The sequence below is a fragment of the Lissotriton helveticus genome, chromosome 7, assembly GCF_964261635.1.
Source record: "Lissotriton helveticus chromosome 7, aLisHel1.1, whole genome shotgun sequence".
Lineage (NCBI taxonomy): Eukaryota > Metazoa > Chordata > Amphibia > Caudata > Salamandridae > Lissotriton > Lissotriton helveticus.
In genome coordinates this window covers 55,218,390-55,233,256 of record NC_136068.1, presented here as the reverse complement: position 1 = coordinate 55,233,256, position 14,867 = coordinate 55,218,390, and the positions used below count along the sequence as shown (strand labels likewise).

At 43.4% G+C, this 14,867-nt stretch overlaps 1 protein-coding gene across 2 annotated transcripts in view; it reads left to right on the top strand.

Moving 5' to 3' along the window:
- M6PR (mannose-6-phosphate receptor, cation dependent) overlaps positions 1 to 14,867 on the top strand; it is a 75,424-nt gene that overhangs the window by 50,126 nt on the left and 10,431 nt on the right. For both annotated transcript variants that reach the window (XR_013598417.1, XM_078651419.1), the window contains exons 5-6: positions 106 to 236; positions 611 to 737. Coding sequence is in view for 1 of the 2 variants with exons in the window: in XM_078651419.1 (XP_078507545.1) it covers positions 106 to 236; positions 611 to 737 (258 nt within the window). In the remaining variant the exon portion in view is untranslated. The remainder of the gene's footprint in view (positions 1 to 105; positions 237 to 610; positions 738 to 14,867) is intronic.

The window sequence follows — 14,867 nt, the reverse complement described above, 5'->3', positions numbered from 1 at the left end:
CATCCCAGTGCCCTGTGAATAACAGATGCCAGCAGTGTGCTAGTCTGTTGTTTTGTCCTCTCACTAATTCTCTTGCACTGCTGTTGTGATTCTCTTTCTTTCTAGGACAACTTCATGATGTTGAATGAAGAGCGAGGCAAGGTCGAGGACTGTTTCTATTTGTTTGAGATGGACAGCAGTGTGGCCTGCCCACCTGTGGACGTGCGGCTTAGCGTGGGCTCTATTTTGCTCATAGTGTGAGTTTGTTACATACAAATGTAAATGTTTGACTCTGGTTCCCTACTGCAATAGCCATGCATGTGTGAATTCTGCTTAATTATTTTCTCTATCAGGGCCCATCCACCATGCCAGTTACTTCTTGGGTGCAAGACCGAAACCTTTGTTCCTGTGTTTGAATCATCATCTTGTCCTGTCTTTCCCCGTGCAAAAACCTTCATGCTCCAACTCGTGATCCGAAGCTAACGCTAATTTTTGCTCACTTCCTGTCAAGACTCCCATCTTGCCCTTCATTTGTCATGCAGAGGTCCTTTTTCCCTGCCCTTCGCCCTGACTGTGTTACCTTTCCCTTGATTTTTGTTTTGTTAACACCCGTTTCTCTCTCTCTCCATAGGTTTGCCTTGCTGGTTGCCTTGTACCTCATTGTAGGCTTTCTGTACCAACGCCTAGTCGTTGGAGCCAAGGGGATGGAGCAGATCCCCAACTACAGCTTTTGGCAGGACCTGGGCAACCTCATGGCCGTATGTATATAGGGGTATACATTTTGGGTGCAGATGTAGTAAACATCAACTGTAAATACTGCTTTTTTACTAAGCTGGTCTTTTTTTATGCAGACTTCCCACCCCCTCCAATTCCTCAACTTTTCCTTTGGGCATATCTTGTCTCTCCTTCTCCCTTTTCCTGTCCTCCTTCCTGCTACTGTGCCCTCATTTACTTTCTCATTGCCCTATCTGTGCCCCTATTGCCTTTCATGTATCTTCACTCTGTCCTTCTGACTCTTGTTCTACTTAATCTCTTGTTATGTATTCCCATCATCTATGCACATAATTTTGACTTTTTTGCTGCCTAACTGATTTGGCCCTTACTCTTCTCGTGTTACTTTCCCTCGCTCTTTCAGCCCGCATGGTATGTCTCAACCTTCTGTCTACCCTTTTGTGAATTCCTCTATCTCTGCATCTTCCCCCGCCTTTGTCACTGGTCTTGCCTCGCTCTTAAACTGCTGCCCTTGTTGCCTATTCATCCCACCTACATTGTCCCTCTAATTAGTAACTCTCATCCTCTCCTTATCTCTCCTTCAACACATTTGTGCCCCATTTTTTCTCTCTTCCCTCCCTGTCACTCCTGTATTTCCTCTCTTTCAACCCCTCTTATTGTGTCTCACCTTTCTCCTACCCCACTTCTTGTCTCTTAACGATTCAGATGTTCCTACTAGGAAGGAGTATTTGGTGGTTTGGAAGGGCGAATGGTGCCCTAAAAATATGTGTAGAGTTAATATAATAATCTCCAGCGTTTTCCATTTTGTAGATTCACATGATTGAATCATCGGGCTAGGATTCCCATGGTAATTCTAAAAAATATAGTAAATCTTTTTATGTGTCATTTGTATTGTGCAAACCTAGCCAAAAGGCAGCACAGCAAAGCACAGGGTCAAAGGCAAGCATACAGTCAAAAGTGATAACAGAGGTTGCAGGGTTCTGGTAAATAAGTGTACTGTTACTGCATCATAATGTTGTGCTCTTTAATTAATCAAATAGGTTTCATAGAGTGCAGTTAATTACCCGTGAGGGTACCCAGGTCCTCAGAACTAAGCTGCTTGGGTGGCATCAGTTGAATAGCCAGATCTTGAGTCCCCTTCTGAACTCCTGTAGAGAGGGTTCTGTCCAGAGATGGAGAGGGGGGGATGTTCCAGGACTTCAGCGGGGTAGGAGAAGGAGGGTCCTCCACTGCTGCTTTGGCAGATGTGAGCAAGGGAGAGGGAGGTGGATCACAGGAAGGTTGGTGGATCACAGGAAGGTTGGTGGAAGCTCAGGCGGGGGTTGATGTATGTTAATCTATAGTTGTTCAGGGCTTTGTAGGAAGCTGGGTTTTTTTTATGATATACTAAAAAAGAGGTATATTGTGCAAAGGGTCCAGGCATTTCCTTACTAGTGGACAAAGGCGTGCTCTAGCAATCCCAAGGCGCTCTTCTATGGGGTAGTGTGGTCGAGCAGCCTTAGGCTTATCAGAGAGCTGCAAAATAGACACACAGTCAATAAATGATGCCCACAACTCAATAGGGGATCCACACCAATTTATAAAAAAAAACATATCTTTATATATATTTAGGCACTAGAATCAATACAATCAGGTAAGTATGTTTCGAGATAGTCGTTGGTGCATTTTTCAGACGTTGGAATGTTGACCTATGGGATGAAAAACAAATATGGCATACAGGTAGAGTACAATGACTCACAAGACCAACCTCCTGGACTTAAGGTGAGTATGAGGCAAGGTCCAAGACAGCCCCAGCAGGTCACCTCCAGTGGCACTAGGGCGGCTGGGTGCAGTGGTGCAATATAGCGTAGAGTGCTCCATGTTAGTCCATGAGGATCGGTCTTTGTGAAAGAGGCTGCAGGTTTTGACTGGGAGGCTAGTCGGGCTGAACCAACATGGGGGTAAGCCCTCATGTTGCTCAGACACACGAAGACTTATTTGTTCCTTTTCTCCACAGGCCAGGGGCGATGGGTGCAGAGGTGGCGTTAGTTTTTTGTCACCGGGAGCTATTGCGGTAGAGGCTACCTACAAACAGAGACTGCAGGCGGATCAAGAAGTTCACAGTGGGAAAACCCAAGGTGGGATTCAGGTCTGGAAGCTTTGGGGACCAATTTGGCACCGTTGGCCCATTCCGCTCGGGCTAAGTGGTCTGTTGCAGTGGTGCCTTTTGGCATCGTGTTTTCACGTCCTTATAGCTGCAAGATGCAGGGGAGAAGTTCCGCTATTCCACAGGAGGTCCTGGTTCTTGGGTGAAGTGATGGCAGTTCTCCCCAGGCTTTGGAGACAAAGCAGATGCAGGACAAGTCCTCTTTTGGCACAATTGTCACTCAGCAGATAGGCCCCAGGGTTAGCGCCACGTCAGTTACTGGTTCTTCTGTTCTTGCATCTCTTCATATCCGCCTTTTTCTTTCAGGCCGGTAGGATCTGATTCTCTGGTGCCAGGTACTTTCCCAAGGGGCTTTTAAGGAGTGTAGGGTAGTAGCCAATGGGCTACCTATCGTTGGGTTCTCTACAGCACTTATATGACCATTTCCAGTGGGAAGTGGGCATACCATGTCCCAATATTCCTTGGCATGTCATCACAAAGATTGTAGGCTCTGAAATGTCAAATTCACTTCAGGTAGCCCACCATAGGGGTGGAACTAGCCTGAAAGTGAACACACCACTCTGACTACTAATTTCCTGCCTTGCCCAGGTGCCAAACAGGACCCTGGTCAAGGGCAGTCGACATCCTCTTCTATGAGGAAAGCCAGATTTGCATCCCAAAGACGGTGGGCTCTTTGAAGCTCCCTGCATTACAATACTAATTTGCAGCTATCCTGTGGGAAGAGGTGTAAACATTGTTTGCCTGAGCAGCCTTTGTTCCTGACCTCCATAGAACAAAGGCCCACACACCTGGGGGACATAAACTTGTCTCTAGTGGCAGGTTGGCTAATACCAGTCAACTGGAGCTCAGTAGTTGGTAGGTTTTCAGGGGCCACCTCTAAGGTACCCTCTGAGTGCTTGTATTAATAAATCCAACACCTGGTATCAGAGTGGGCTTATTGACACAAGATGTTTGACAACAGACATCCCCGTTTTCAGTGAAGCCATCATGTATCTGGGGAACTCGTTTTCCACCAGCCTCCGGTATTGGTTCTTAAAATGGCTTTCATGATCACTTGTACTGGCAGCAGTTGAACTGACCAGCACTTTAAAATCAAAGGTGCCAGAAAAGTAGGTATCTTCAAAGTAACTGACATCCTCCTCTAAGGAACCATTTCAAAGAAGATTCCAAAAGACGAGACAAACCTACTACTGTTGGGGTTCTCTCGGGGAAAATCAAAATTTGTGTAAAGTGCTGTTGAGAAGTTCCTTGTCTACCATGGTCAGACCAAAATGTATGTGACACTGCCATTGACAACCTAGTCCACCTGTACATCATCTATAGGTCAGCAATCTTCTTTATCAGAGTTTGTTGTAACTGGAAAAATGCGAAGAGTGTAATGATGAGAGTGCAGAGGCTTGTGATGTTGCTTAATCAAAAGTAATTCATGCACTTTGGGCTTGACCTCTTGACTAAGCACTTCAATTGGTGGCTCTGGAGTATTCACTAGAAGTTGGAAAATTCCCTGATCCATTTTAAAAGGAAGTAACTGAAGAATCTACTTGCGTTCTCTGTAGCCTGTTCAGTTAAGGTGTTTCTATTTATCCACCTAACATATTTCATAGTATGTGCAAGTTATACTGCTTTCCATTCTTATTAAAGCATGGGAATCAATAAAAGATGCACCATGGCACAAGAAATAAGTTCCTTTCCTGTAGTTGCAGTTCACCTTCTTTTGTATCTTTAATAGATTTCCAGGTTGCCATCCCTCCTCCCATCAGTGAGGCTTAACCACTTGTGCTGCACAATTGAGGTGAATGTACCAATAAACACACCCTTTTGTTGCCGGAGGCATGTCAATGCTGTTTTCTGTTTTACATAGAAATAAAGGGACAAAATGGAATGATTCAAGCATGTGAGTCTGTGAAAGATGCTTTCATGTGGTTACAATAGGCCTGAATAGGAACACCGCCATGTTCATGCTCACGTTTTTAGGTTGCCTTCTTTTCCTAAACACGATGATATTTAACACACATTTCATTGTGTACCTGTACAGGATTATATTCTTTGAAACAACATTGCTTAATGTTCCATTTCGTAGGTATATTATCACAATACCTTGAATATTCTATACAAGGGCTAAATTCTGTATGCAAAATGTTGTTGTTGTTATTGTCCATTCGGCGACAGAGCTATCACAATATAGAATCCACTATGGAGGCCTAACTGGAACCTCAGCATGGTAGCATGGGTGATGTTTATTATATAACCTGCATCACTTCCTTGTTTGGTTAGAGGAGCATGTAGCTGGCACTGTGAGGTCGCTACGTGCCGGAATTCCAGTCCTCCTGATTCAGGTCTACCTCTTACGAGGGATTCTGCCCAAATTTCCACCAAGACTAGCATCACAATGACACTTAACCACAGGTAACGGGGAAGTTAGATCACCCTACAGGCATTTGGCAGATTCACCCACCCTAGGCATACTCTGATAGGTAGCGCTAGCTAGGAGTAGAAAATATTTCTGTACTTATATGCCAGCATATATTCTGTAACCGCAAAATGGTTGAACTGTTTCTTTTCACCATTCTTATAATGGTAATTATGTTAGTCTGTTTTCGTCTATTGATAATTGCAAAGTTCCATTTCGTAGGTATATTATCACAATACCTTGAATATTCTATACAAGGGCTAAATTCTTTATGCACAATGTTGTTGTTGTTATTGTCCATTCGGCGACAGAGCTATCACAATAGAATCCACTATAGAGGCCTAACTGGAACCATAGCATGGTAGCATGGGTGATGTTTATTATATAACCTGCATCACTTCCTTGTTTGGTTAGAGGAGCATGTAGCTGGCACTGTGAGGTCGCTACGTGCCGGAATTCTGATTCCGGTCTTCCACCAAGACGAGCATCACAATGACACTTAACCACAGGTAACGGGGAAGTTAGATCACCCTACAGGAATTTGGCAGATTCACCCACCATAGGCATACTCTGATGGGTAGCGCTAGCTAGGAGTACAAAATACAAGCATATATTCTGTAACCGCAAAATGGTTGAACTGTTTCTTTTCACCATTCTCATAATGGTAATTATGTTTGTCTGTTTTCGTCTATTGATAATTGCAGCACACATATTTTACTCGAGAATCACAATGCTTCAATAAGTATTGAAACTGCAGGCTGTATATTTCCTGTGTATCTCTTTGGGTATGCATTAGTAACTAAAAGAAAAAGTTCTAGATCTCCTACCGCAATTTCCTTGGGTAGTCAGAGTTCTGTTCTAATGTTGCACAGTCCATTTGTTACCATGTCAGTTTAGGGGTACATATGGTGCAAAACTCCTACTACGCATGGGAAAGGAGTTAGCCAGCCAACCCCCCACTTGGCACGGTTCCTGCTTCTGAACCCAGCCAGGTCCGGAGAGCCTCCCCTGGCCTGATGAAGCCTGTCACAGGCACCTGGCGCTCGCCAGGCCGCAGGACGGGGGATCCTGCACCACAGGGCCGCCGCGGTGCACTGTGAGCTAGCAGGATTACATCCAATGTATCCTGAGGGTGTGCTCAGAATCCGTCTTGCACAATCCTGATGATTGTTGTCCAACAAATGCAGAGTTATACTTGGGAACGTATAAGCCATATGGCATAGCCCCACCAACGTTGTAGCTTGGGTTCTTATTTAGTGGATCGCCCAAGTTTTCTTTTACTTACCCAAAGACCCCTATTCACTTACTAACCAGAGAGATAGTGGCACCCTCTCTAAATTCCACATATTCATGTGGCTAAAGACAAAGGAGCAATTAACATAGCAGTAAACTGCAGACATGCAGTTACTCAGATGCTCCAAAAACATGTTGGTTGTTAACTTCATGATGGAGGCCCACAAATCATTTTGGACAGAGGTATTCTGTTCATGGGTTACATGAACGAACAAGACTTTTTCATTCCTACACTGTGCTGCAGTTCCTAACAATTACACAGTTTACAAGGCACTGAAAAGACCACTAACTTACCAAGAACACCAACATAAATGCGCCCTACCACACACAACTGATGAAGTTAGACTTGGTCCCCTCAGCAATAAGGGACCAAGATGGCCAGATTTAGCCGGTTACACACCATACCCCAACATAACAAATCTGACCGGACCACAATTACCTATATTGTACACAGAATATATGGATGGATGACTATATGGATGTTTGACACAGTTCGTCATGCGAACCATGGCAATTAATCTTGCAAGGGCTGCTCAGGCTGCACATCCACAATTGGCTCCACCTGGAATTAGTCTAGTAACAATAAAAACAGTTATGGGTAGAATCAGACAGGAGAAAATTCTGTTCTGGATTACACAGAAAACCAGTCAGCTGGAAGCAGCGTTTCCCCATACGGGACCCCAAGAAAAACATGTAATTTTCATTATATGCTTGCCAATGGGGATACCTTGGGTTATAGTCTTTGTGGCAATGTATGCCATAACACATGGTACACCCTCACTAGCTATTTTGCCAGAGGTACTTAAACATAAACAAACCGAGCCCCTGCACTGGATTTTGGTATAAACTGATGGGTAATTTTACCACAATATCCACCATAAAATTGAGTAACATTAAAGGGGAAGCAGCAGTGTTGGCTGTACCCCAGTGACTGATACATTTAACTCTGGGAGACCAGGAGCGCGAATTACCTAATATTGAGGAAACCTATTAAACCATAGGTAGAGACAATTTGGGAGCCAGGCTTAGTAAACCACAAATTAAGAGTAATTCTGAAAAGGATAACTTCAAGCAGGCATCAGCGTCTTCTATGAAGAAAAAGTGTGATAATAAGAAAAATTGAGAAAAGAGTAAAGCACGGGGTGGATCTCCTCAACACAAGTCCACTTAAAAATGCTATCATTTGCATATCCGTGAAAATAATAAAACGCCTCACAGATATTAGGATACTGATACACATTCTTCTAGTTCCTTTCAGGAGTCCTCTAAAAAACTTTTGGAGAGAGGCTGTCAGGCGGAGCGCCCATCAGAGGAATATGTGAAACCAAAGAAGGACTCACAACACTCTTCTGACTTTATAAAACAGGAAGACAAACCTAAAGAATCAATGCCTCAGTTCAAAGAGGTGACTGTAAATGAGTTTATAGTTAATCATGCCAAGGTTATTGAGGACACTGCTTCTGAGCGGGGTGTGGGCTCTGACCATGCTGGACAGCACAGCAGAAGCCACAATAGTTCGCCGGAATCTTATGGAGTGTCTGGTGGCAGTAGCAATGAGTGACTATATCCAGGTGGAAACACCTGATAGGAGAGTGAGTGAGTGTCCCGCATCAATTATATGAAATGCAACTCCAAGTGGAGGAGAACTTGTCATTCAGCTATGACATTTTCTTGGCTGAAAAGGATTGGCCACTAGAGTTTGCCATGTATTGCCCAAAGGGGGAGTAGATAATTTTACCAGCCTTTTCTGAGCTCGTTCCAGAGGCAGTAAAACATTCATACACTGAAGAGTATTTCTTGGTGCAAGCTCCAGCGTTATACTGCAACCATGTGGGGTGGGATGACGGTTCCCTTTATCACATCATACCTTAGGTCAACCACACAACCTCAAAGACAATGCCCCATTAGAAATGAGGCCAAAATCAAGTTAGAGAGATTCTCACACAACTTAAATACCAAGGTGTAATATAAAGTAGCACCTCTTCTATGAATACAAAACAAGCTGGTGGAATTAAGGTGCTTCCATGTAATGTGACCAGCACAAAGTATCTCTAGAGCCCCAACTCAATAATGTGATAGTCCTAAGCTGCGACTGCCCATGTTATAAAGAAGACATGTCACTCTGTGATGTCAATTGCAGACGACACAATGTTACCCAGAGAGTATATCCTGCTGGATGAGGTGGTCATACCATTGTCTACCACTGCCAGAGCCCTTTCTAAATTTGCCCTGTCAATTTCACACAGTCTCTCAGCAGCTTCCTGCTGTGAAACATTCCACTCTTCATTGTATATATATCATACATAAAAAGCTTTTGAGTTGGTTTTTGAGGACCTATCAAAAAGTCCATCAGTAAGAATGGACAGGTGGTTTTTCACCGGAGACAACATGGAACATTTAAGCCAATCAAGGCACAACTTCCCAATACTGTAGGTTGGTACCACCCCCGAGTGTCGTTACTTCTCGTAGCGCGGGTCAGGCCTACTAATTCTAAACCCCTTGTTGTCAAGAAAACGTGCCTGACATCAGTTAGCGTGTAATGGCCACACCAACCATCCTTCCTGCTTGTTATCTAGAGAACTGTATGTGCCATTGCTAATGTTTCCCAAGTGTTCGCAAAAAAGTGCAAGTGTGGGAATGTTTGGTCCATTCAAATCTTTGATCTTGGCCAGGCCAAGTTAGGATGTCTGTTTCCCAACTTTGTTCAAGAAAATCATTTGATATGGTATAAGTTATACTCATTCCCCTGAACCTTCCTATCTTTAGTTCCCATAAAGATTTCAAATCGGCATTGTCTGGAGTAGCTGGTGCTTCCTTCACGTCACCAGTGGCGGTATTTTTCTGCTGGCCATTGCTCTGTACGACTCGGAAGTCGTTCAGTTCCTGTAAAACATCTACATTTATCACTGATGTCAAAGAGTGTTTCTGCCGCCACCGTACTGAGACTGTTGAAGTCTGGAACCCACGTCTTAATCCCAAACAGGATCTCAGAGGGAGTCAGACCACCCAGGGATTTTCTAGGCAAATTATTGAGGGCTCTCTGGCCCCCTTATAGGTGGTGAACCCAATTGCGCCCTGAACATTTGTGAAGCCAATAGAGCAGGCAAACTATTGCCTTCTTACCTCAAACATAAACGGAGCCAGCATACTATCTCCTCAATAAAAGACTACAATAATAAAACACAAACCAAACAAAAAGAGATTTTGAGCGCATTTAAGTCCTTTTATGAAGATCTGTACAAGAGTAAACAAACCCTTCATTCGGAAGAGTGTGTCAGTTCCTTGGATTCTTTAAATCTCCCTCAGCTGTCTGATACAGACAGCTCAGCGCTAGGGAAGCCTATCTCTGCCCTGGAAATAACCAACACCATCAAATCCCTAAAAAATAATAAGGCTCCGGGCCCTGATGGCTTCTCAGCAGCATTTTATAAGTCATTCGGAGGGTCAATCCAACCAATCCTGCTAAAGGTATTCAATTCTATAGCACAGGAAGGACGTACATCCAACTCGATGAAGGAAGCCCACATTATAGTCCTACCCAAGGAGGGGAAGGATCCTCTAGTGCCAAAAATATCCGGCCAATATCTCTGATTAATGTTGACTGCAAGATTTATGCAAAAATACTTGCTATGAGACTAAAAGTAGTTCTTCCGCAGCTGATAAGTAGCTCACAAGTTGGATTCCTTCAAAACCGAATGTCTAATTCGCGCGAAGAAACCGCTGGGTGTAAGCGCGCTCTACAATTTTTTTTTACATAACATAATGATAATACCCACTTGTTATGTCATGTCCTAGAACAGGCAAAGCTGAAGCCAGAACAGACTATAGCAATCACTCTAGACACTGAGAAAGCGTTTGACAGAGTGTCATGGCCGTTTCTAGAACATTGCATGCGATCATTCAATCTCAGGGGACCGCACATTAACATGGTCATAGCTATGTATTCATCGCCTACTGCCTGTATTGCGATTAATGGGACACTCTAGGAAGCTTTTACTCTTGAACAAGGTACAAAACAGGGTTGTCCTTTCTCTCTCTCTCTCCATCGCTCTTTCTACTAGCCCTTGAGCCCTTAATACAGGACATCAAACGTAATAATGAGATAAAAGGAATGCGATTTAAGGACACTCTTGTTAAACTAGCCGCCTCTGCGGATGATATACTTATAGTTACGGAGGACCTGAGTCCCCCAATTAGTTCCCTGGTGCTAACCATAGAGCAATACTCGATTTTCTCGGGATACAAGCTAAATAGGAAAAAATCAGAAGTGAAGCCCTTAAATGTCCATTGTACTAGTGAAGTCTTGAACGACTCGGGCCTTACGTGGCAACCTGGCTACATCAAATATCTAGGTATAGAGTTTGGCGGTAATATAATTGATACCCTACATCAAAATGAAACTTCTACACTGAGGTAAATTAAAACTCTTAGACACATGGTCGCCAAAATGTATTACATGGTGGGGAAGAATTGAGACCATTAAGATGATGATCACGCTATTAGTGAATTGTCTAATGACCATGCTTCCACTTATATTAACTGAGGATTTTCACCGAAAATAAGATGCCCTTATATCTGCATTTTTATGGTTAGGTAAAAAGGCCAGAATTCGGCTAAAAAATTTAGAACTGGACAAATCCCTTGGTGGGATCAACCTAGCCGACTTCAAAATGTACCAAATAGCTTTCCTGGCGAAACAAGACTCATATTGGATTTTGCTTCCAGTTAATTACACTCCGGTATGGCTAGAGGTTGCAAAATCTCTACTTAATAACCTTAGGTTGCCCTTCTTACCTCCAATCACACAAACCTCAGCTGCTCAAAATCTATATTTAAAAATACAAAAATGGCTCTACTTAAGCTAGATAAGAAATTTAACTTCAGTTTGAGACGTTCAAAATCTGAATCGTTATGGGACAATTACAATATTTTATATAAGGGGAAAACAATACATTATGACACCTGGTTAGCCAAAGGGATCTTTTTCCCTTATTAACTAGAAAACTTAACGCTCCCAATCACCTTTAATGATCTCCAAGCTAAATATAACTTGGACAACCTAGAATTTTATAATGTTCTTAAGATTAGGGCAGCGCTGACAAAGGCTAAACTACACTCTTCAGCCCCACCCCTACCAAACTTTGTAATGAAGATCAATAAGGTAGGCCACCAAGTCTCTTGGATCTATAAACTAATTCGCCCCTAGATCTCAACCCTCAACCCAAATCTTATATCCTTCTGGGAATGGTACTCCTCTAAACTGATCTCTGCATCCGATTGGTCACAAATATGGAGCTCTGTCTCTAGAAATTAAATATCCCCAGTTCTTTCACAGACAAACCACAAAGCTTATTGGACGCTAGCTCGCCTACATCTTCAAAATATTCGAGATGATCCTAGTTGTTTGAATTGCAATGAGGAAACTGGTGACTTGGCTCATCTGATAGTGCACTGTAAATGTGTTGCGTCATATTGGGACAAGGTATTTGACTTTATTTCCAAATTATTTTCTTGATCCCTTAAAAAAAGAACTATCCACGCTGACAACAGAATTTATGGGGGTAGATACACTAAACGAAGATGATAAAGCCCTACTGGATCTTCTGCTTACATCTGCGGTTAAGATTATCCTGAATAATTGGAAAGACACGGAAAAGGCGTCATTTAAATGCTGGTTGAACTGGATTACCCACCTTAGGGGTGCTGACAATATTGCTCTCCAAAATTCCCTATGGAAAACCCCTACTAGACATATGTGGGATAGCCTAGACACATATTTTATTATGCACCCAGTGCCTCAGTGTCAGGAAAAGCTGACTGATGAGGCAAAGATAAGCACTGAATTATTAGGTTAAAAGCCAGTTCCACATCCTGGCATCCTCCATTGATGGTCATAAATGGTGACTCGTCCCTAGTTTAAAAAATGTTTTTAAAGACTGTGTATGGGTTACATTAACTGAAAGTCAAATAATTGCTCAATTAAAGCCGAATAAGAAGCAGCACACTGGAGCTGAAAAGCGATATTTAATAAGTTAAAAGTTACCAGATGTCTAGTATCCTATCTGTTAGAACTGGGGGTTTCTGGTTGGCAGAGATATGCACCCTATCCAAGCAAACCACCACTCTAGTCAAGGTAAGCTAGATGCACACTAAAAGATAACCTGTGCTCACTGTAGGAAGCTAGCTCTTTATAGAGTAGGCCAAAAAGAGGTACACTGTGTGAAGAGTCCAGGCAAACCCCTAATTTGGTTTACAGAGGCACAAATGAGAACCCAAATGCTCTCATTTGTGGTAGCGTGGGCGAGCAATTTGGCGTATCAGAGGGAAGTGTTAAGTATTTGTTGCACACAGAGGCAATACATGAGATGCACACTAAGGGCAGTGACACCTCCGCAGCGCCCTGACAAAGCCCAGGCCATGGACAGACCCCTCAGCGCTCGTGGAGGCTGGGCCACCCCTCCTAGAGTGTTCATTGAAGAACATCAAAAAGCTGTGGAACATTCAGCAAATCTTGTTAAATGAGTAAGAGAACACAAGCACTCTGGCAGATCCAGCGTACGACCATCTGGGTGCTGGGACCATTACAAATTGCCTTACCACTGCTATGTCTGCTTCAATTCTGTAACCGACTGTGTGGGAGAGGCTGGGAGCAACCAGAAGATGTTTGCTACTTATAATTATTAATGACCAGACCACTAACTCCCAGAAACTGATACAATTGGAAGTTTGTGTCCCCAAGTGGGAGGAGCCACAAGCAACACTACATCCGACATTAGTAATCCCTGCGTATTTCAGGGGGACTTTGATATTGATATTAATACAGCATGTTATGAGAATCACTCTTTCATTGGAAAGCACCCAAATGCTGACAAGGCAGCTTTCCTCTCTAATAAAAGAAGGAAAAGCACTTCACACCCTGCATATGTTCCAAAGTGTGGTGGGGGAAAAAAACGTCCAGCTGTGGAGTTAACTGAGAGCAGGGGTAGGCCGACTGTGGCTAAAAAAAACATTCTGAAGCTTTGCCTGGGGCACACAGGATGTACATGTCATCCGTATTTTTGGGCAGCTGGAAGGATTTCTTGCTAATCTAATGACCCCTGAGATGATGGTTCTGCAGAGTATCAACAAATCCCTTAAAAAAATCATACAGACTAAACGCGAGGGACCTGGTATGACCAAACCTACAACGCAGCACTGTTGCCACGCCGAATTCGGCCCCAAACCCCTAAAGCGGACACGGCGGATCACCGAGAGCCAAACCAGGCGACTGAAACAACTCATGGTCTTGTACAGCCACCTGGAATCTATGGCCCGGTGCGATGTGCCGTCAGTAAAACCGCCTTTGAGTCGATCACCAATACTGCTACTGATGGAATGGACGGTGGCAGAAAGACATCTCAGAATTTACATCTACCTCCGGAATGCACTCCATATGTTGTAGTTCTGTGACCTACCCAAACTGAAACAGATGTTTAGCTAAAAAACAAAGTGACGTACCAGTTTAATTCCAATCCTGGGTGTATTAGCAGTGATGTTTTCTTATACAATATAAGTGGAGTTCATAGGGTACAGTGGGTTGGCAATACTGTGAAGAGGAATGCCGGTGACTGTTTTCATGATACAAAATTGGTGGGTTTTATCCTGGACAGACTTTCGAATCCTCAAGGGTTTCCACAAGGAATACACCCGGTTCCTTCGGGCTTTTTCTGTAGGCTCAGTTTTGTAGACTTTTCCCTCCGATCTGGCCCTAAGCTAGAAAAAAGCGGAAACTTTACTATGCCAACATTAACCGTTTTGACGTTCTACAAGAGGTAGACTGACTGCTTTGTGACTCGGAGGCTAGTACCTTTGCAAGGGGCTTCTGCAACTAGTGTCATACTAGATGAGGCAACAGATGCTATAGCTGCGTTTGGCAAACCTTGGAACTCCTATAATTATAGTACCGCTACACACGGACTTTCCCTCCATGTGTCTACACTTGAATTGAGGGACCAGACTCTAGTTACCCCCCAATCATCTCTGACTGTATTGACACTATTGTTGCTGCCCCGTACCTCATTATTTCACCTAGCCCTACCCTATCTTCCAAAAATTATCCGATCTTGTCACCTAAAAACAATTTTGGCATTTTTACCTCTGACTGGAGTCTCCCTTACTGGAATATTGCTGGACTAGATGGAAAACCAGCTGAGAAATCATGGACATTAATTACCAGTCGACAGATTATTGGTCTGCAAAAAACGTGGTTTCGGACTAACACATACATCAATGGCTTTTACTTGGTGTCTACTCCTTCAGTCAAGTCTT